Source organism: Peromyscus californicus, unplaced genomic scaffold (assembly GCF_007827085.1).
Source record: "Peromyscus californicus insignis strain IS unplaced genomic scaffold, ASM782708v3 Scaffold_2__1_contigs__length_46816999, whole genome shotgun sequence".
Classification (NCBI taxonomy): domain Eukaryota; kingdom Metazoa; phylum Chordata; class Mammalia; order Rodentia; family Cricetidae; genus Peromyscus; species Peromyscus californicus.
The window spans coordinates 8,476,137-8,499,294 of record NW_026294540.1 but is presented as its reverse complement, the minus strand read 5'-3'; the positions used below and the strand labels follow the sequence as shown (position 1 = coordinate 8,499,294).

The 23,158-nt window shown below is 51.8% G+C and overlaps 1 protein-coding gene across 1 annotated transcript in view; it reads left to right on the top strand.

Annotated features, from left to right (window-relative positions):
• Fbxw8 (F-box and WD repeat domain containing 8) overlaps positions 1-23,158 on the top strand; it is a 105,451-nt gene that overhangs the window by 7,087 nt on the left and 75,206 nt on the right. The window contains exons 2-4 of the mRNA XM_052755174.1: positions 5,544-5,648; positions 18,110-18,274; positions 22,087-22,175. Of these exons, the coding sequence (XP_052611134.1) occupies positions 5,544-5,648; positions 18,110-18,274; positions 22,087-22,175 (359 nt within the window). The remainder of the gene's footprint in view (positions 1-5,543; positions 5,649-18,109; positions 18,275-22,086; positions 22,176-23,158) is intronic.

Here is a 23,158-nt window from a genome sequence, read left to right as displayed (position 1 = left end):
TGTCCCACTAGCTCTTTTAACTTAATTCAACCATCTACATTTGCCTTGAGGCTTTTTACCTTTCATTCCATATGTCCTACTTTCCTACTTTTTCCATGTCTGGCTGTCTGGCTCTTGGCATCTCCCTGGTATCCCCCGCCCCACAACCAAAATTCCTCCTCCTAACTACTCTCCCCACCTAGAAGTCCCACTCATACCTCCTCCCTTGCGATTGGCCATTTAGCTTTTTATTAGACCAATCAGGTTCCTTAGGCGGGCAAGGTGAAACAAGAACACATCTTTGCATAGTTAAACAAATATTCCCTAACAGGCCAGGTCTCTCTCTGCGGCCCTGGCTGCCCTGCAGTTCTTAGAATCTTTTTGACTTAGGAACTTTAACATACTTGTTTTCACACCAAGCTCCACAAATTCTGTAGTGGATCCTGATGCTCAGACTGTGCTGGGCCTTTTGACCAAACATGCTCTACATTCACATGCTCCGTCCAGCCCTTCCTAAGAGCACATCTTCTGCACTCTGTCCTGCCTGGTCCCCGCATCTCCAGTCCCACTTGAACTCACCCAGGTTTTGGAAGCAGAGGCTGGCCTTTTGTTGCACAGCCTTCCTTCACTGCCACACGAAGCCTCCCTCCGGGGAGTCTCCGAGTCCATAGCTGCCTTTTCTACCTCTCTTCTTTGCTGGAGCCCCCAGGGAAATGGCCAGGAGGTGATGAATGGGAATGTACCTCACAGTTTTGAAAACAGTCCTAAATAACTAAATCTCATTGTCTTTACCAGGTCCTCACCTGCCTCACGTGTGAGGCGGCCAGCGGGCAGGGTAGCTTCTGTAGGTGGCAGCTGTCTGTGCAGGCAGTGCACATCTTTACTGAATCCTGCTGGCCTCCGGGTTAGGGTCGCTATGAAAAGATAAATTGGCTTTCTGTGGACTGCTTAGGAACTTAACCTCTCTTTATTGCATTGTTGTTTTTTAAGAGAAAGGATTCCTAAGTTCTAAATAGCTGACTTACTAATGAGCCTGGGCATGCCTTGGGGGACTATCTCCTGTATTTATTCTGTCTTATATGCGATGACTTAGCTCCATAAAAGATTCAGCTCCTTCAATGTAGAGGCCATTTCTCATACATTTGCTAATAGCACCTCCCCTCCCCCAGCACTGGGCCTGGCCCTGAATTCAGACAGTGTTTTGCACATCAATTATTTTGAAGCTGGATGGTGTGCCTCCTGTATAGATATCTAGGAACTTGAGAAGAAATCCGTGGTGTGCATTGACATTCCTGTTTGTTTGTGCCAGGAAGGTATTTCAAGACAGAATTGGTGCCTGTTTTGAGAGTGTTTCAGACTTTCCTCATCTACCAGCTAATTTTCTCAAGCCCCAAGTGAAACTGGATGCCACCAGGTCTTGTGTGGGACTGGATGGTATGTGGGCTGAGATAAGCCCAGCAGACAGCAGCAGGCTTCTCCATCCCAGGGTCAGTAGAAGATGGGTATAAACACCATCTTGAGAGCGTCTGAGTGGCGGTCGCCGCAGAGATAACAGTTGGGAGTGCATCCCGGAGTTGGTTTCTCCCCTCTGCACTGGTTTGGCTCGTAGTGATTACCCCTTCTGCTAAACAAGGGTAGGCAGATTAAGTTTCTCACACGACGGCATAAAGAGCATCCGTTTATGGAGTCAGGCTTATAGTAGCCCATTGGGGACAATCAGCCTCTCTGGGGACAGAGCCCTTCACAGTTTCTTTCGGTGTTTTTGGAGTGAGTCCAGTAGACTTTGGGAAAATCCAGTATTCACTGACCTTAGCGTAACACAACCCCTTTGTGCGATTCCTCCCTTGACTGGGAGGAGGAGTCTAGAGTCTGAGCCTGGCGAGCTGTGATGTCACCGTCGGTCAACTGATGCTCTTGCAGTGTCACTTGAACATTCCTTTTTTTTTTTTTTTTTTTTTTTTTTTTTTTTTTTTTTTTGGTTTTTCGAGACAGGGTTTCTCTGTGTAGTTTTGCGCCTTTCCTGGGACTCACTTGGTAGCCCAGGCTGGCCTCGAACTCACAGAGATCCGCCTGGCTCTGCCTCCCGAGTGCTGGGATTAAAGGCGTGCGCCACCACCGCCCGGCCATGGCGCACGCCTTTAATCCCAGCACTCGGGAGGCAGAGCCAGGCGGATCTCTGTGAGTTCGAGGCCAGCCTGGGCTACCAAGTGTGCTGCTGCTGCTTCCTCAGAGCATCCATGGTGTCTCTTTTGTCATGGGGTCATCCTGGTGTGGCTCACAACTGTTGGGCTGGCTGTGTGCTCCAGGTGTCTAGGTGGCAGCCTGACGCATCTTGATAGGATGAGGGCTTTCTCTGCACATGATCACAAGTAGCATTTGTACACTCACTGTTCACCATGGAAGGAATGGCTGCATGTCGTCACAGGAGACCTCTGCAGCGGCCGTGAGCTAGGAGTGGTTGCTGGGCTGCAGCATGGGTCAGAGTGTGGTCAGGTGTAGCTTAGGTCCATCACAGGGTTGACCAAGCTCATGAAGTAGTCCCTGGTGAGGTGTTTCCCAAGTGGTAAGCTACTAACACAACAAGCTGGGCCAGACACTTGGAACACTGTTTCCTCTGATTGGCTGGTAGAATAACACTCCCTCTTCACCTGCGTGCTCTGTACCACCTCAGTGGATGTCGGAAGGAGGTTTCTACACCAGCCTCTCTGCACCTGTGCACTTAGAACCCTTGTGCACATGGCCTCAGTGGTTGTTTGGGAGAAGGCTGGACTTAATGGATGCAACTCTGAGGTGTAGATTCACACGTGGGTTTAGTGGACTGGCCATTCAGAGGTGAGAACTGAGGCCAGAGGCCCATGCTCAATGCAGACTACTCTGTGGAGGGGATGGCGCTTTGGTGAGGCAGCCCCTCTGGCCAAAGGCAGCATCTAGGAGGGTGCTCAGCTGTGAACCAGTGGCAGGCAGCCCTCTCTGTCTGGGGGATCTGAGTGACCCACTGCCCCATCACTACAGACCGCAGCAGGAACGTTTAGGTGTGGTCTCCTGACCGTGGCCGTGCCTGTGCCGTAGCTACTGGTACTCCTTTGGTGACTGACCTCCTTGTCCCTCCTACCATTCTTTAACTGTTAGTGATGGGAACAGGAAGCCCAGCCACATGGAAGTGGGGGAGAGGACTCAGACTGTTTGGAGTTGACATTGTTGATTGACATTTCGGAGTTTGAAGTACTCCTAAGAATGGTGATTTAAAAGAGAAGGTTGGCTCTGCGGTGTTGTTTCTGTTCTTACGGTTTATCTTTGGAACAGTGGTCATCCTCCAGATCTTCCAGACAGCCCAGCAGTGTCTGACTGACTGTTGGGGCAGTGGCCTGCTCAGCACTGCTGGTCCTGCAGCCTGCTGGGCTTCGTCTTTGCTCCCCAGGCACCACGACAAAGCCTTCCTGAGTTGTTAGGTGCCCTCTCGAGCTGGTGCTGCTCTTCTGTGTGTTGTGTGTTTGGATCCTCCTGTTGGGATGTAGCCTCACTCTGTAGGCCTCTCGTTACTGGTGATGTCTCTGTTTATAGTGAGACACGTTACAAGGCAACGAGCCACCAACAGGAAGCAAGAGTGACTTGAGAAAATGAAAGGCAGCTGGCATGCCCTCCAGGAAAGTGGCATCCAGCCTCTGCATGCCTAGCAGCAGGGCTTGCATTGGCCTCTATGGGAAATGTCTTCATGTGTTCCTTGGTCAGTCACCATGAGTGTGTTAGACAGGAAGCTTAGGTGCCTTTTGCCTGATCGTTTGGAATCTTTGTGCTTCCAGGCAGTGTTCTTCCCAAACTCGGATCAGGGAGGGTTGGGGGAGGTGGGGTCATGCTTTCACAGAGGGACTGTGTTCCTTGTTGAGCCTGGGAGGCTGTGGCTTCTGCCCAGAATAAAAGCAAAGATGGCATCTCATGTTCATCTCAAGACTAGTTTATAGTGCGGCCTACCGTAAACGAGCCCATGGCTCGAAGAGTGCCTCAGCCTGGCTCGCTCTGTCTTGCCCAGCCTCACCGTGCCATAGCTCTGGTTATGTGAGCATAAAGGGACCTTTTTCTCATGTGGGCAAAGTTAGTCCTCTCTGCTCCTGCAGACAAAATAATGTAGAAGAAAAGGCGGAGGGCATGGTGTGTGTGTGGGGGTGGCATTGTGAGTGATAGCCCCTCACCTTGTGTGTGCCTGCCAGGTCCCGGACCAGCAGTGACCTGCAGGGGGTTGGGGTGTCTCTGGTTGAGTCTGGTTGGCAGTAGTGCTCTTCATTGATGAGTGAAGGTGTCATTGTAGGCAAGGACCTTGCCTGACTTGAGTCCCCATGCCTTTCCTTTGTTTTCTTAGGCAGGGACCAGCGCCTTCCAATTACCCTTGCAGACGTTTTCCTGTTTTTCTGCGTGGCCAGCATCCTTCCCCTGACTGAACATTCTGTCCCTCCTTTGCCCACAGAGACCGGTCAGTGCCCTTTCCCCAGAGAGCCTTTCTGGCTTGTGTGCTTAGCCTCGCTCTGTTTTTGCAGTCCAACCCTGTGTTTCCTCCAAGGCTCCAGATTCTCCCTCAGTCCTGAGACTCCGAGATGAATAGTAACATGATTCTTGACAGTTGTTCAGTCTCAGTCTGGGAAGGGTCTGCTTGGTGCTCCCCCTCCTTAGTACACTGGAGGCTGTTTTCTCAAGTGGCCACCTCGTAGTGTGGAAACTCGCAGTGAGCGGTGAATTAGCAGCTTGCTTTCAGCCAGTATGTCAGTGTGTCAGCCAGAGCTTATTAAACATGAGTTTCCCAAGCTTAGTCTGTTGGGACCAAGAGCACACTCTGCAGCTGAGAAGCTCGGCCATAGCCATGGCTGGCAGGTGGACCGGTGGACCTGGGGCGTCCATTTCACACTTGGCCTTCCCCGGTCTCCCTTGGATTCCTTTGTGCGCTGGGATCCGCATGACCTTATCTTTCAGCCTAAGCCCGTTACCTCATCTCCGATTGCTTGCCCCAGGGCGGGCTAGCTCTTGTTGCTGCGCATTAATAAACAACACTGAGAACGCTATGTTTGTACTGGCTCGCTCAGGTTAACCAGCACGAACCCCCAGAGCTTTAGGGAACCCTGAGGAGAGGTGGGCCTGGCTCCCAGAGCAGCCCCCTCCCTGCTCTTTGCCCATGAAAACATGTTAGTGACCTGGTCAGCACTTCTCCATCTGGGGCCACCGCGCCCATGCGATGGGGAGGCTTGCTTGGCCTTGGGGAATGGTGGCCTCCCCGGCCCAGGCAGGCTTTCTTGGGCACCGGCCGCCTCAGCTTCTCTTAGAATTCTGTCAGAAGGTTTCTGACACACCTGTGCATCCCTTCCTGTAGCACCTGTGCTTCTCCTTCTGGAGCATCATGGGAAATAGTCACAGTGCGTTCATAGTGACTGAAAGGAGGGTAGATGTGGAGAGACCCCACTGTTTCACGTTCTCCCTGAAGGGGCCCCGCTCTGGTCGTCTGCGAGAGTGTCCAGTGTTGGAAAGCCTGGCAGTGCAAGCTGCTGTCGGCCTCACCCTCAGCTTTTTCCTTCTCTCCACAGAATGAGATGGAGGAGGTGCCCTTCTTTGACGTCCAGCTGCCTTATGAACTGGCAATCAATATATTTCAGTATCTGAACAGAAGAGAACTGGGTCGCTGTGCTCAGGTAAGCATTTGCTCACACCTGTCCAAGGGTCCCCAGCTCTGAGCAAGGGTGGGGAGCCCCTGGAACAGTTGGCTCTGTAGAATTCCACAGTTGACAGAAGTGATGAGTTGCATAGCAGCCTTCTCGAAGGCAGGCCGACCGCCTTGAACTTGAGGGTCTTTCTCCACATTCCCTCTCGATGCACATCCTCTGTGACTGTGTGCTGCACGGTCACAGTCTGAGTTATGACTGAAATCCTCGGCCCTGCCTGCGGCGAGCTAGCCTGTGTTAATACATCACGCGTGCTAGTACAGAGACGGAGCCCTTAAATCAGACTAGTCATTAGGGTGGCAGCTAAGGGTCAGCCCAGGGACAGATCGGTGAAGTCATGTTTTAGACGGATAGTCTAAATAGAGACTCGCGCTCCTGAAGCGAGTGAGAAGAGAGACACTTTGAGGGGATTACACAGGAGCATTGCCCAGTCATGCCGACTCGGGAGTACCTGCCTGTGGAGCACAGCGTGGGCCAGGCCTTGGTTGCATGCAGGGGTGTTGTGGGAATGCTTTCCCTGGGGAAACATAAACAAGTATCTCCCCACATATATAGGGCACTAATGACAAACAGTTCCGTCCGAGTGTTACCTGGGGAACCAAAAAGTCCGTTGGACATCCTTACAGAGCATAGGTGAAGGTAAACCTATAGGAATGTAGATGACCGCAAAGCAGCCACACCCAGACAGCCTCACCCCAGCTGCACAGAGGGAGTCCCCTCTTCAGTTAACCTCCCTGGAGACTCCCGGTTAGGGCAGAATTGCATCTGCATGGCCCGGAGGTGCACGGGAGCAGTGGGCCCCGGTGAGTCCAGTGACCATCTCCACCCCACTGTCTCTGAGGGAGGTCAGCAGGCTGAGTCAGGCTCCTGCACGGGCTCGCAGCTGCCCTGGTGATGGTGATGGTTGTCAGCTTGGGGATAGCTCTTCTCAACAAGACACCGGGGAGGTATGGGGTGGGCCTGTGATCTGTATTTCTGACCAGGTGTGCTCTAGGGAGGCCAGGGTTTATACCCTTCAAATCGTTCTCATCCTTTTGGGAAAAACATGTGATTAAGTTACGTTTTCTCCTTTTAGCTTTATTTTTTTCAGTTGTCAAAAATTGTATGTCTATTAAAACTGAGTGAGTACTCGTGGCCATGAGTTTGACCCCTAGTGCCACCACCAGAAAAACAAAGCATACCAAACCTGAGTTTGGCTAATGATGTAATAACTCTGTGGTAGGTGCTTGGTTAGCATGTGAGGCCTGGATTTAAACCCATCACTGTAAGAATAAAAAGCAATTCAATGGAAATCTATAACTGTGGTCAGCATGACCAGTCTGAAAGTGAGAAGTCATGCCGTCGTCTCAGTGGATACAGAAAAGCACTTGGCACAGTTCAGCATCCACCATCCGTGTTCACAGTAAGAACTGCACAGATCAGCTGGGGCAGCCCTGGTGCTGGGCCGTTTTCTGAAGTATCTGCTTCGTCAGTGACTTGGAGCTGCTGAGCGCCTTTGGTATGGGATCGCAGCAGCGTCGCCTAGGTGGAGACTCCAGCCCGTGTTCCTGATGCTGGTGTCCATAGCAAACGCTGAGATGAGCGAAACCCCTGCCCAGTGTAAACAGCGCTCGGCGTCAGCTGCATGACGAGTACCTGTGTTGTCACCCCCCCCCCACCCGACCCCAGGAAATTTGGTTTATTGTTTTCTAGCTCACACCTTGGCTCTGCTCCCAGGAATGGAGGCTGAGGGCAGAGTTCTATCAGCCTGATGCCAGGGCGGAGTCTTGGAACCTCGTTAGCCAGCTCTGCCCTGCACAGTCGGCACCGTGCTCTCAGCTACTTTCTTGGGAGTGGACTGCTGTGGAAGGAACACTGCTCTGCCATTTTGTGGAGAGCCATGTGGCCTTCAAGTATGCTGCCCACCAGGCCGGGCATGATAGGGTTAGGCAGAAGCAGACCCCTTTGGTACAGTGGAGCTGCACTTGGGAGAGATTGGCGCTGCTGGGCGATTATTTTGCAGGTGTGAACATTTAATTTGCAGCACACTAGTTCTCACTGGAACTCTCCCGTGTGTGTTCAGTTGGCATGTGTGCGTGTGCGCGTGCGCACAACCAATTTTTGAGAACACATTGTAAGTGTGGAAACTTTTAAGCAGAGTCCCTTCAGTGCACAGTGATGGAGTTGGCTGTGATGGAGAAGCTGGGCTTTCAGAGTCTTTACATGCAGACAGCAATGGATGGCCAGTAGTCAGTAGGATTGGCTTGATTTCTGTCATCGTTAAAATAAACTACAAAGTAATAAATATAAACAGGGTTTTCATTTGCTCTGTGGTGTGTGTGTGTTTGCAGAGAGAAAGTCCTCCTATTGAATGGGGTCCTACCGCTTTATGGGCTCCCTCTGCTCTGTCTCTCGCTCCCGCTCTTTCTCTCTCATAATCTAGGCATGTTGGGACTTCCGTGAAGTGGGGCCAGTTGTGTGGAATCGGCATCCTGAGCTAGTTTTGTGCTCTTGGAGAAACCTGTTGCTTAGGTCTTTATGCCAAGCTGCTCTCTGACTGGCAGCAAGGGAGCGTGACAAAGGACACCTCAGATGTCATTTGCCACCGCTCTGCTGAGGCCCCCAAGTCCCAAAGTGCTTCCCCTCAGCTGGTGTACTGGTGTGCCCTCCACCCTTGCCAGCAGCTTACCTCTGGGCACTGTGCAGATCGTGTGTCTCTGCTGGGACGGCTTCTTCATTCAGAATGTCATGAAAACAACAGGACTTTTAGGAAGCACGTTTCCAATCTGCAACACTAGCATTTTGCTGTTTACGATTTTGTGTCCATCTTTTCCATGCCCATGGGACTGCTAGCATTTTAAAGGGTAATATTTTACCATGCATGTTGAGAAGATTGCCAATTTCAGAATTACAAAATTGTTTGGTTTCTGTGAGAAAATTAAGTGCTGTTGTATAGCAACATGAATAATTCTGAAGAGGGTTGGTTCTTGGTATTTACCAACTTTCTGTGGTTGGTTTTGATAGGCCCTTGCTGTGTAGTCTAGTCTGTCTCAGGCCTCCAGTCTTGTTTCAGCCTCCTCGGTTCTGGTATTATAGGCATGAGCCACCAGGTCCAATTCCAGCATTCTCTTCAGTTTCCTAGATTGACGTATTGTGTGTGTGAGTGTCCTGACTGCATGCTTTCACATGTACCGCTTGCACCTCGCACCTGTAGAGGTCAGAGGGCAGCAGGCCCCCTAGAATTGGAGCCACGGATGGCTGTGAGCCACCGTGTGGGCACTGGGAACTGAGACCAGGTCCTCTGCAAGATCCACAAGTGCTCCCAACTGCTGAGCCACCTTTCCAGCCCCTTCCAACATTCTTTTTAAACATTTGAAAGTGACTGACTCCACAGGAAGCTGCAGACAGGCATGCAGGCAGGCAGGTGCTGTGTGTCTTTCTGCCGGCTTCTCCTGTGCTGATAGCTCATGTGCCCAGTGGAAACAGCATCAAGCACATTGGTGTCGGTCCACTGTGGCGCCTGCTTGGGGTGCACTGGTTTCCCATGCTCCTCCCATCTGCGTTTTCAGTTCTGTTCCGTCTTACTGTAGGGGTAGATCTGTGTGCTCACTGCCACTGTCAACATACAGCCTGCTCACCTCAGGGATCTCTTGTACCCTTCATGGCCACACCAACCTCACCCCTGCCCCCTCTCCACCTCCAACCCCAGCAGCGTCAGGCAGTCTTTGGTCAGAGAAATATATGTTATAGCATGGGTATTTTTTTTCTTTTTTTTAAATTTATTTTTAATTTCATGTGCATTGGTGTTTGCCCTGCACTTATGTACTTATGTGAGGGTGTCAGATCCTTTGGAACTGGAGTTACAGACAGTTGTGAGCTGCCATGTGGGTGCTAGGAATTGAACCCAGGTCCTCTGGAAGAGCATCAATGCTCTTAACCACTAAGCCATCTCTCTAGCCCCCCTGTGGGTATTTCTTAACGTGTAGTTTTAGTAGTTGAGCTGCTTAGGCAGTAATGTCACAATTTTCAAGTAAAGGGCAGGAAGTTGTCCATAGAGATCCAAGGCATGGTGGTGCAGATCTGCAATAGGCAGGAAGACTGTGTAGGTTCAAGACCAGTCGACTGCATAGTAAGACTCAGTCTTAAAGCCATAAAGAAAAGGGAAGAGGCCGAGGTGAACCCCTGACAATTGTGGTACAACCAGTGAGCAAGAGGCAGGCAGGACCAGAACAAGGTAGTAGTTCTGGGGTGGAAGGCCAGCGTGTCAGTCAGGCCGTCAGCTTTCAAGGGACGTGTGATGCCGTGAGCTGGCCAGACATCCACCTCGGGATGCTGATGTTTGCGTGTTTACAGGACAGCTCTGATCCTGAAGTCTCTGCAAGTCACAGATCTGTCACCAAGTAGGTCTGAGCAGACTCTCACTCCATGACTCTGTGGGCTTTAGTTCCCAGCAGCTCTGGAGTCTGACTGTCCCGGTGACTGTCAAGGTCTGTGGAAGGGTCTTTGTGCACTCCCAGGAGCCACTTCTGGTCCCCTGACTTGTGTGGCTGTCTTCTTACACAGGAGCGTAGAGAAAGGCAGAGCTACTCTGGGAGGGTCCCGAGCTGCAGGACAGTCAGTGGACTGAGTGGCGGGTACTGGCGGGATACTGTTGGCTGTACCACCATGCAGGAAATCTTTCATGGTTGGAAGATTAGAAAGAGCACGTAGAAGGTGAGAGATAAGAGAGTCGGAGCCTCGCCGGGCGCAGCGCACATCAGGGGCTGCAGGGATCATGAAGACAAAAGCAGTTCTGTTCTTTTCTTTTTTAAGAAGTTGAACTTACCCGCTCCTCGCTTCCAGAGGGTTTGCTGAGGCCAGGTGCTGCTCCTGACAGACAGCAAGTGCCTCAGTGAGCAGTGCCTAGTGAGGAGCATGCTTTGTCGAGGGTGACGGTCCTGTGCAGTGAAGACTGAAGGAGGCAGGGAGAGAGGAGGCCATGAAGAAGTCCTGAGCTAGGTGAAGCTGAGGCTGTCCTGTAGAGCATCTCCCGTGGGTGAGGACTGGCAGGAAGGTCAAAATGACTGGGCTGTGGTATACGCACAGTGACCAACCTAATGTGTTCCTGTTCCACATGCATTACTGGGCCCTTGTGCCTGTGTTCATGGTAAGAGACCTTTGCAGATGGGGCTCAACAAGGGTCCCGATGAGAGAAATGTGGCTGTGGGGTACTCAGACAGTCTAAAGCAGGTACTGTAGACGTTCTGGCTTGGAAGGTGGAGGAAGGGACTGTAGATGGCTTCCAGAAGATAACTGAAGCCTCCTGAAAGGAGGCTGTCTTGGCAAGCACTGGCTCCCACTCGTGCCTTCGGGAGTGTGTGTGGAGTGCTGAGCCCGTGGTCCTCAGAACAGCCATGGGAACTGGTGAGGACTGAGCAGGAGGAGTGAGCACAGGAGAGACAAACCGAAGGCCATTCTGACGAGGTGGGAGGCCTTGCAGAGTTGCCGACAGCGATCGCAGAGGCTGTCTCTGTATGTTGAAGGCTTTGCTTTGCCTGCTTACGGAAAGAAGGATGGCAGGGAAACTGGTTAAGGCTGTGGAATCTTCCAGAGGCGAGGACACGGTGATTTGGTGAGGGTTATACAGTACAGATGGTCGGGGTCGGGATTGCCTGTGGGCTGGATGTGGGGAGAAGGCCTGGTCAGTAAGGATGGCTGCGAGTGAGAGAGCGCCGTTCCCGAGGAGCTAGTGCAGGGCGTGAGGCTGGAGGTGAGTCCGCAGGTGAGCCCTGCTGTCAGTGCACCAGTGATGGTTAAGCCAGGAACCCAGAGAGGAGGACACGGGAAGGAGTGTCAGGAGGGTGCTTGGGATGACGAGGGGCAGGAGGGGACAGAGTCGGCTGCTTTCCTTGTTACTGTCAACCTGACAGCAGCTTAGGGAGAAGAGATCGACTCGGGCTCAGAGCATGAGGGTACAGACCCTCTTTGCAGAGAGGGCATGAAGAGGGCTGGGCTGTGAACCGCAAGACTCCTCCCACTTCTAGCTGTACCCCACCTCCTAAAGGTTCTTCACTTCCCCAACAGCTGCTGCCGGCCAGCTGGGGCTGCACGCCCTAACACGTAAGCCTGGCACAAAACCATGAAGGCTCTCGGGGCAGCAGAAGAGACTAAGGGTCTGAGTGCTGCTGCTTGTCCTGTGGGGCAGGACTCCAAAATGACCACAGGCATCGGCCCCCTTGAGGGGTAACCTCCTGGGTTCAAGAGCACACGGGAAGTAGCTGGGACAAGGCGTGCATAGAATGCTATCCTGCTTCGTGCCGTGCCCTCCTCAGGTGGACCTGGAGTGTGGACCTGCAGAGAGAGCCGTGCTCCCCGGCTACTGGTAGGCCTAATCCAGGCAGAGCTAATAAAGCCAGTTTTTTGAGCCAAGGGCTTTTTTTTTTTTTTTTTTTTTTTTCTCACTGTGGCAATTCACAGTGGCGCTCTAAAGCAGAACGCTGGAGCCACTTTTATTAGCGAGTTCTTGCAGCTGAGGCTCACTCGCTCGCTTGCTCGGTGGGGCTTTGAGCTGGGCCGTTCCAGTTCTGGGGTATTAAAGACCGTTAGACCTTTGGAAAATTCAGGCTTGTAAACTTGCTGGATTGTAATATGAGTTAAGAGATCAAAATCATTAGAAAGGCTTTCCTTTGGTGGGACCCTTTCAGATTCGCTGTGAAAGTTTAACTGAGACCTTGTTCTGTTTCCCCGAGTTAAATTCTTAAAGGCTGGCTGCCGTCTTCTCCTTTAAAAGGAAGACGCCCCCTTTTTCAGTTTGCTGATGACTCTGTTGGTTCCCGTCTCTGTGTAACACCTGGTTGGAGGTACAGTTGTGATCCTGTGGAGATCATTCTTAACCCGCCTCTCACAAACCCTCCCAGAGATGTGTGTGTGTGTCGTCTAGAACTTAAACTTTATCCTGAGTATTCATCTTTGCAGAACACAGCAACAAAACATCCTGTGTTCTCAGTTTCTGCCCGTCACGAGCCGTGTAGACTTCAGAGTGTTCCCTAACAGCTTGGTGTTTTTCTGGGATATGGTTATAAAAGTCTTGTGGCTTCCAGAGTGTTTCGGGTCCTCAGGGCCGCTTCAGACTGTTTAGCATAACCAATTGTCCCTCTGTGGTCTCTGTGCGCCCAGTTGAGATGCTCCGGAGACGCTGGGGCCTTGACAAGGAGCCGTGTGACCTGCTGATTCTCAAAGGCCCTTCCTCCCTGGGCAGGCAGAAGGCCCAAGGCCCGGTTTGGGCAGCTGGAGGTAGGAGGTGGGAGAAGATGGTTGCTGCAGGTTGACCTTGGGAGCTGGGACTGAGACAGGCCTGGCATGAAGATGCAGAAGCAGGTGGGTATGGGAAACACCGCCTCGTGTGCCCTCCCTCTTAGAGATGAACATGCCAGACTAGAGGCTCCAAGGAATCCCAGCAAAGGATTCTGTTGCTTAAACCAGAGTTCTCTTAACTCGTTTCATGTGGGACCCTCCTCAGAAACTGGACAGCACTCCAGGAAGCCTGTGTCACTAATTCTGCTTTGCCCCGCCGCCTGGGCCCGGTGGTCTCTGAGCCATTGTAAGTCTTGTTTGCAGAACAAGAAGTTGTGTCGCAGGGTTTTCATTAGTCTTGTCTTAGTGCTCCTTTTTTTCTTTCTTTTTTTAATTTTTATTTTATTTTATTTCTTTTTTGAGACAGGGTTTCTCTGTGTATCTTTGGCTGGTCTTAGAGCTTTTTTTGTCAAAAAGGATTATTAATTCAAATGGTCAAATTTCCTACCCTGTGCCAAGCTAGTACTCTGTCCCTGCAGAGTCCAAGCGTCCATTACTCCCTGTCGTAGCCGCATTAGATCCTGGGTTCTAGTGGCCTGGGAGGAAGCACCTTCCACTCTGGAGTTGACTGTGGCTGCTCTGCCATGGCTGACTCTGTGTCCCTCTCTCCCTCATGCCTTGTGCTCACCCCCATCCTGGCATAGACGATGAACAGACACTACTGGGTGTCATGGGTAGGCTCAGCTGTGGACCAGACATGCCAAAAATAAAACTCCAGTGTTCTGTCTAGTTCAAAACTGGGGCCTCCACTTTACTGAACCATTTTCCTGGTTTTTATGGCCTGAGCATGTGTGCTCAGATGAGGCTTTATCTGGACGCTATGGCTGAGGTAGAGGAGTGTGGCCTGACAGTGTGGTTAAGTGGATTTGTGACTGATGGTGTGGCTGTGCCAGCGTGGGCTGCGGAATGGGTCTGCTGTGGGCTAGGATCCGTGGTTTGCCTTCAGCCCTGTCTTGGTTAGCTCCCCTCCTTTTCATTCTTCCCTCCTAAAAATGAGACACAAAGACCCACAGATGACGTTTTCTCGATGACTGGTGGGTGTGAAAAGCAGCTATTGCAGTGGAAGGCAGGGCTGGAGTTCATGTTACCCGAGGAGTGTGGCTCAGTAGGCGCTGGGGTGACGTTTACCATGGGTAGTATGTTTAGAAACTTGGGATTTAGATACGGAAAGACAATATACCGGAAGTGAGGGATGAGGTACACATGTGTACATGAATCCATTGGAGGCCAGAGGCCAACCTTGGGGTCATTCCTTAGGTGCTGTCTACTTTAATTTATCTTTCCCCCTGACTGGTCTCCTGGGCCTAGAGCTGCAATTGCTGGCTGGCTGGCTGGTCAGCAAGCACCAGGGACTCGCCTGCCTCTCTGCCCCTCTGCCCCTCCCACACTGGGATTGCCAATGCATGCTACCATAGCCAGGGTTTTAGGTGGGTTCGGGGAATGAGCTCAGGGACCCGTGTTTGCATGGCAAGTCCTTTACTGGGCCATCTCCCCAGCCCCATTTGGAACTTGAAAGAATATTTATTCTATGTGTAGATGTGTTTGCCTGTCTGTCTGTCTGTCTGTGCACCAAGTTTGTGCAGTGCCTGTGGAGGCCAGAGGAGGGTGTCAGTCAGCTCCCCCTGGAACTGGAGTTAGAGAAAGTTGAGAAGCCCCTCAGCTCTCTGCTCCAGCCTTTGCCGTGCAGACTTTTGTGCACGGGGTTGTTGGCCCCACAGGTTGCTGAGGCTTGGTTTTTGTTTATGTTTTTTGTGGGTTTTTTTTTTTTTTTTTTTTTTTTTTTAGCTGAGGACCGAACCCAGGGCCTTGTGCTTGCTAGGCAGGCGCTCTACCGCTGAGCTAAATCCCCCAACTCCGAGGCTTTGTTCTTTAGAGTGGATGATCTCAACTGAGCAGCGGATTCTCTGCCAGCTCTGATTGGCCAGTGAGCCCTCTAGTGACTGCCGCAGTTAACTCTGCTGTCCACTGGGAACATCTCCCTCCTGGCTTCTCTTCAGTCGCTTTATGTTGCTGTTGCTGTGCGCCCCTGACTGGGAATCTTCTTCCTGAGCGGGCCCTCGTTGGGTCTTCCAGCGCTGTTTGACCCTCTGCTGGGGTCTCCTTTCATGTTTGCCCATATGTTTTCTTTCCAACGGGCATCTAGGGTGGGGGCTGTGGCCCTGGCAGAGCCTGAACCCAACCACCGGGTTTGAGACAGCTGCTCCTGGCTCTGTGGAAGGGCGGGCTACCTTGTCAAGGGGTTGTGTGGCCACTCAAGTCCCCGCTGGGTTAGCTAGTGACTCAGGAGATGCAGTGGTCCTCCGGCCTCTGCTGAGGGCCTGTTGTGTGCTGGGACACACCTTCCCGTCCCAGCAGGTCACAGCTCTGCTTCAGTCCTGCCTTGATGCTTGTGCAGAGGTTCGAGGCCAGCTGGAATCTAGAATCAGAGCTTTCTTAGCCCCCATCCCCACCCCCAAGTGCCCAGCACAAGCCCTGTGTGTGGCATGCTAGACTCCCAGAAATACGGGGTTTTCAAAGATCTCGTGGGCACTCCTTCCCTGTTTTCTCTTCCGCTGTCTGGTCAGCCTCTGTCAGTCCCAACAGCAGAGCCTTCTCAATGCTGCAGTGCTGAGACAACCCTTCCTCCTTCAAGAGAGTGCCTGCTGTGTGCTTCGGGCAGGCCCACGCCTCGCCAGCCCAGGCTAGCCTTGAGCTCACAGCGGTCCTTGTGCCTTAGCCTCCTGAGCGCTGGAGTCTGGGTGTGAGCCGTGTGCGGGGGCCAGCAGTGTTGAGCTCCTGTTTTTGGAACAGCCGCCCTGCAGGTCAGGCAGGTCAGGCCGATCAGACCGATCAGATTGATCAGACCGATCAGATAAAGCCTCAGTAGTGCTCTCCAGCAATCTGCCAGGCAGGTCAGCTGCTGCCGGCTCTTCAGGAGTTAGGTTTTTGTGAGCACAAAGCCTGCCTTTCCTGTCCCCTGCCCCCACCCCCAATACTGCTGCTTGTGTGGCCATTGTGAATGTGAGGCTGTTGGTTTTCAGGGGGCTGAAGGAAGAGGAGGCACAAGTTGTGGGCTAGTGCCTCACAGTCCTTACCGAGTTCAGCCTCTCTTTCCTCCCTGTTAGTTTTTAAAGACAGGGTCTCTAGTTCTTGCTAGCCTGGAACTCACTATGTAGACCAGGCTGACTTTGAACTCACATATAACTGCCTGCCTCTTGTGAGTGCTGGGATTAAAGGCATGCGCCACCACACCCTGCCTTCATCCTTTTTCATTTTTATTCATTTCTGTCTGTCTGTCTGTCTTTCTTTGGGTACTTGGTCCTTCAAAGGTTCAAGCTTTTTATTACTTCCTCTGGTCCTGAGAAAGTCAATAAAAAACCTGTTGATGCTTAAGTGTGGGTACATGCAGGCCACAGTTTACACACGGAGGTCAGAGGAAAACCCAAGGTGGCGGTCCTCAACTTCCATCTGGAGATAGGGGCGTTCTCTTTTTACAAAACTTAATTACTATGTGTGTGTGGGGGGTGCATGTTTTCATGGTGCACATGTTTGTATGGTGCGCATGTGTGTATGGTGTGCATGTGTGTATGGTGCGCATGTGTGTATGGTGCGCATGTGTGTATGGTGCGTATGTGTGTATGATATGCATGTGTGTATGGTGTGCATGTGTGTGGTGTGCATGTGTGTGTGGTGTGCATGTGTGTGTGGTGTGCATGTGTGTGTGGTGTGCATGTGTGTATGGTGTGCATGTGTGTGTGGAGGTCAGAGGACAACTTTGTGGAGTCAGTTCTCTCTCACCTTTCTGTGGGTTCTGGGGATCGAACTCAGGTTGTCAGGCTTGTGCAGCAAGCAGTGTAACTGCTGAGCCATCTCACTGGGTCTCTCGTTCACCACTGTGTCTGTGTACTAGCTAGCCCTTGGATTCCAGGTGCTCTCCTGTCTTTCTTTACCGCCCACCGGTCCATAGGAGACAGGCTGCCGCGTCCAGCTTTACCTGGGCTCTGAGCATCCAAACTCAGTTCGTACACGGCAGTAAACCCCGGACCCACCACCCATCTCCTCAGCTGTTTTCCTTCCTCCCCCTTGTCCTAGTCAGACCTAGAGCCTCACACATGCTAGCTAAGCTCTACCTCTGAGCTGTAGCCCCAGCCCCACCTTCATTTTTGGTCGTGTTCTAATTGCCACTATGGAGGAGCAGACTTTGAGACATCTTCATACCCCAATCCCAGCTGGTCCCCCTTAGTCATGTTCTCTTCCCTCTTCCTCCAAGGTCTGATGTGGTCCCAAGAAGTGGTAGCAAGTGTAGGTTCTTGTAAGCAGCTGACCCCTCTCTGTTTACCAGGAGGAGTAAGCTCCAGTCTCTGGACGGCAGCAAACATGGCCTCCATCCTGCATCTCAGGGCACGCTGTAGGTTGGTTTTGTTATCTGTGGGGTCAGTCTCTCATTTGGACATGAGAGTCCATGCTTTGTACATTGTCCTGTGAGGAAGTAAGCTTGCTGCGCCCTAACGAGGGCTGGAAATCAACATACTGAGAGTTAAAACAATCCCCCTGATACTGTGGGGACTGGAGATTTGTGCCAGATGTAGGAGTCACTTCTCCATCATATGTCATGGTCCCACTCAACAGCTCGAGTGTTGTATTAATGCTATCACTATGCTTTAATCTGTACATATAAAAGTTCTCCATGCAACAAAAGTTTGAATTTTATGCCACTAGAAATTGAGTTGATGAAAGCCTTCTACATCACAGACCATCAGACTCCCGATTTGTAAGATAGTCACCAATCTGTCTACAGCCTCTCTCCTGGAAAGCTCTGTGTGCTGGTGTGGTCTTTTCCTGTGTTCAAGTTTGTTCTTTTAGCATTTTGTGTAGTGGTGCATTTTTTTCTCTTTCATTTGTTAGATGATAACTTATCATGCCACTAAAATGTGACGTTACATGGTGGTATAACAGTTTTGAAATCTGGAAAGATAAAACTGGAAACATTTGCTTGTAGTTTTCCACCTCCGAGTGTTTTGTTAATGAGACGTTGTATGCTGCCATATGCCTGGGGCTATACTATAGGTGTTGATTGATTTTGGATGGGAAGGCCTCTCTAATTGCAGCTCTTGACATGTGCGTCACCGGTGCTGTCCTAGGTGAGCAAGACATGGAAGGTGATTTCTGAAGACGAGGTGCTGTGGTACCGGCTGTGCCAGCAGGAGGGGCACCTTACCCGGAGCAGCATCTCCGATTACACCTGCTGGAAGCTCATCTTGCAAGAGTGCCGTGCCAAGGAACACATGCTCAGAGCCAACTGGAAGGTAGGCAGTGGCCACTGAGGGACACTGGACGGACACGGGCCTGCAGTTGTGGCGGGAGCGGGGTGTGTTGCGCAGCCTGCCCCTACACACACTGCTGAGTTCAGCATGTTCCTTACGCTTGCCCTTCAGCCTTGGGCCCAGAGCTTCCCCCTGCTGTGCAGGAAGGAGTCTGAGGTGGGCTCTCTGGTACTGCCTTTCCTGGCTGGTTAGGGTCACTGGAATCTTGCTCTGTCAGTCCTCTCCCCCTTTCTCTTTCCCGGCCTCTGGAGGGCTGACATGCAGCAGCACCATGCACACAGGCACAGGCGAGAGGCAGGCGCTTGGAGGCCCCTGCGGAGGAGCTGCTGCTGGAGAGGTGGCGCAGTGCTGAGTGCTGTCTGCTCTTCCCTCACGTAACCCTTGGCTTGCCGCCCTGGCATTTATCACTTCAAGTCTCTACAGAAATATTAGATCACAGCTAAGCATTTGCAGAGAAGCATTTCAGGGAGAGCAAGCTGTCAGGAAGCGTGTTCCAGGGCTGTGTGAGGCGCGGCAAGGTGGTGCATGGCCAAGCTGCCTTCCCACCTAGGCAGCTGGGAATTTGCCCATTGGAGATGGGGTAGAGCTGGGCCCTTCTTAAAGGTCAATCCAATAGACTTTGAGGCAAGAAAGCCTTGCCATGATTGGTGGTGGCATATTGCCTGTGTGCATGTCTGTCCCTAGGCACCTCGTAACCAGATTAATGACCAGTGCACTGGTCCCGTAACATCAGTGAGCAGTGCTTACCCTATGGGATGGCCAGCTTTAGCGCTGGGGATGTTGGGCCAGCTCTTTGCAGGACGCCAAGCAGCACCCCCAGGGTCCCCACTAGATGCCAAAAGCACTCTGCCCCTGTTGCGGCACACAAGGTATCTCCAGGCATTGCCAGGTATCCCCTGGATGGCAAGTTGCTCCTGGTGAAGAACTAGTCATCACTGGAGAATTGGCCAGGCCAGTCTTCTTAGCCTGAGAAGACACTACCAACTCAGTAGGATCTCGCTGGCCCCATGGTGTCTGCATCCACAGAAGGTAATGGAGTAGGCTTGTCTGGAGCCTGCCCACCTGATTAGGTCTTCTGATGGACGGGCAGAATGATCTGTGGAGGAAAGCTGCTCAGATGAAGCAGGGGCTGGATGCAGCATCCGCAGTCCACCTGCAGGCAGAGGGAAGGAAAGCTTAGAGCTGGGCTTTCCTGCGTTTCTGTCCAGAGAGGCGGGAACCAGAGAGTGAGCTTGTCCCTGGCATTGCGTTTGGAGATGTCAGAGTCAAGGGAAAACAATAGTCTGCTTATGCTGCTGCTTTGGGGCCGTGGGGTGGGATGGGGGCGAGGGGAGGAGGGCAGGGTGTCCTCGTCTGGGCCAGGGATGGTAGAAGTAAAGAGCATCACAAGGAAGATGTGATGTCACCCAGTGTCTGTTCACTGATTTTCTCCGGTAAGTGTAAAACCGTCAGATGCGCTCAGTATGCAGTTGTCTGTCGAGGGATCTGGTTAGATGGGCAGCAGCATGTGAGGCCTTCTGGCATCCTCGGTCACCTCCCAGAGCTGTGACCCAAGAGGAGCACTTGGGTGAAGTTTAAGTGATGGATGACTCACCGAATGTCGGGGTGGCAATCGAAGTGCAGTTTTGGAAAGAACCTTCATCAGCACGTGCAAAGGGTACTGTGGCAGGTGTACCACCTCTGCAAGCCTCCACTGTCATCTGGGTGGCTCAGAGTGACACTGCTCCCAGGCATGTGCAGAAGGTGGCCCTAGGGATGACCTGATGTGTACCCTGTGGAGCCTGCCTGTGTTCAGGGCTCCAGCCAAGTGCACTGATTCAGACCTAACTGAGATCCATTTCAGGACCGGTTGGGCAGGCAGTTGGTGTGGTAACTCCCAGGTCAATGTCTGGAAACCCCAGAAAGGACCCTGGAGTTCTGAGGCTCTCAGGGCATGAGCTGTGAATGCATGTCTGCCTGAACCTGCACTTCAGAGCTAACTGGAAATGGGTTGGTAGGTGGGTGAGGTTGCCACGAAGCTTTTCTTCTGGTGTTTGCCACCCTGACATTCTGAGATCTGTCTAGAATGAGAATAGCCAGTGGGATTGGGAGCTTGGGGTGGAGGGCTGCTGTTTTACTGAGCTCAGTGAGTGCCGGGGGTACAGCTTTCATTCAGGCCCTCTGCTTTTCTTCAGTCCCTTCCCCCAGATGTGTCCAGGCTCCCTTCAGCTCAGTTCCATCAGACAGCCCTGAAGGTCTTCTGCCCCTAGGCTATAGACTGGGCCTGAGGATTAAGTTAGGGTCATTATACAAATTCTCTTAATTTCAGTGCCATAGCTACTTAATGACTGTTGATTTTAATGAAGTGGATGCCATCATCTCTTTCCTAACGGCATAATCATCACAGCGGCTAACGCTGGGTGTGGTACTTACGCATCTAGTGTTAATCCTTGGCCAGGCCAGCAGAGCTGACAGTTCAGATAACGGAGTAATCTTGATCACTGGTTGTGCTTACTTTGGGACTCACCTGTCTTACTGTGTCCTACTTCCTACACTGATACTAATATCTTCAGATTCCCTGCATTCTTACTTTAAAAATAGTTGATAAGTTTTCTGAATTTAACAGCAAATCACCTGTACAGTCTGGAGAGTGACATATGATAGCTATGCTTCTGATGTTGAATGAATGGAATTATTAATATATAGCAAGTGGAAGTAAAGGAGTAACGAGTGGGTGGAGAAAAGCAGCAAGTACCTCCACACCCGGCCGGATGCCCCCAGCATCCAGCAGAGGTGACTAGAGTAGCCCGATGGAGAGTCGTCTGCGTCGGGGAGCTTCCCGTCACAGCGCTGCCCCAGGCCGAGCTTCCAGCCGCTCTTCCATGGGCTTTTATGCTGCAGGAAACCAGCTGTGCCACCTTTGTGGAAATACTTTACTGTCTAGTAGTTGGCTTGGCGACTCCTTGGTACTCAGAGATGAGGGGTTTGGTTTTTGGAGCAAGGTTTATTATGTAGCCCTGGCTGTCCTGGAACTCGATCTATAGACCAGGCTAGCCTCAAACTGAGAGATCCGCCTGCCTCTGCCTCCCGAGTGCCGGGGAAGGATGGGATTTTTAATGCCCTGGTTGCTTGCTGTTTTTCCCTCTCACCAATAGAGAGCCAGGGTCATGCTTGGGTCTAAAGTAGGGAGGCAGCCAGCTTCTCAGTGAGCTCAAATAGCACCTGACAGTTTACTGATAGAAAGACCACCAGAGATCATAGGAAGTCCCACAGAAGTCCCACAGGGCCACAGCTGGAACTTGCCTCCTCCTGCCTCTCTCAACACTGACCTAGTGTTCCCAAGGAGCAACCCAATTTCAGGGTTAGGCTTTTCTCCGAAGACCCTTTTCCTGAGAAGTCTGACATGTAGGCAGAATGGTGTCTTTTCTGCTCTCCCTGGTCTGTGTCTCCTGTGAGCTTTTCATTTATTCTAGCAATTCTTTTACATGTCCATTGGGTGCTTCCTCCTGGAAGCTGAACTGCTTAAGTACTCGATGCACTGCTTCAGGCCCTGCCATGCACAGGACACTTGCCTGTGTGCACATACTTCTTCCTATCTGGTGACATTCTGGGGACAGGCCAGCACCTCACATTCATTGCTCCATGAGTGCCTCTGGCATAGGCTCACCAGCATGGTGTTGCCATATTATCCTTCTGAATGCCCGGTGTTGTCCATGACATTGAAGATGGCTACGACGTACAGGTGAGGGCAGAGCACGTTATCAAGGGGCTACCCCAAGACTAGTATAAACCACATCCACCTTTTCCTCACACAGAATCGCAAAGGCGCTGTGAGCGAGCTGGAGCACGTTCCCGATGCCGTTCTGTGTGATGTGCGCTCCCATGATGGCGTTGTCATCGCAGGGTAAGCAAAGCCATGTGCCTTCGCGTCAGCTCAGTCTGTGTCTTCACCCTCTGCCCCAGCACCCCAGTTCCAGCTGCTCTTAGGGTTCTGTCCTAGGGCCTGGGAGCTGCACAGCAGGGGTGGGTGTGTGGAGCAGGTCTGTACCTGTTTGTCCCAGTGTCTGTGGAGACTCCACTTGGCTCCCCATTGTGAAGCAAGGCTGTGGCCACGTGCTCTTCCTTCCCCACACGGTGCAGCTTCATCTCATCGCTGCAGTCAGTGTTTGCTGTCTCCTGACTGAGAAGTTTAACATGAGCTGCTGTGGGTGGTTCCTTTGGCCGCTCTTCTGGAACCCACCGTGAGGAGTTCTTTGTGGTTCTCACCACAAGATCTGGCCATGCGGTTGTTGATTGTACAGTCAGATCAACTGGATCTTAGGGTTAGGGTGTCTCTTGAGCTAGGGTGTCAGAATGTAAACTTTATACACTTTTGTCGTCTCAGGCTGTGTGCCAGAAACAGAGCCCCTGAGTTTGAGTCAGTCGGCTTTGTGGGAGCCGCTGCAGGGCTCCTGCCTGGAGGAGAGAGGAAACCAGAGCCGACTTCGGCCCTTTCTCTCCTGAAGTAGCATTCCTCGGTGAGACCAGCAAGATGGCTCAGAGGGTCCAAGTGCTGCCCCCAAACCTCACTATCCCAGAGTTTGACCCTGGAACCCACACGTTTTTATGTTGGTGGAAGGAGAGAACCGATTTCTGCAAGTTGTTCTCTGACCTCCATATGTCCCGTGACACATGGCCAGCCTCCCAAATATGAAATGTTAAAAAAAAAATTAAAAGCACTACTTGAATTCCAAATAGGTTATTGAAATATTTTATGGCAGGCCCTGCCATAAAAAAAAACTGTTTCTTTTTTTATTACACTTTATTTACTTGTTTGTGGTGTGTGTGTGTGTGTGTGTGTGTGTGTGTGTGTGTGTGTGTGTGTGTGTAGGGGGTGCACATGTGCCA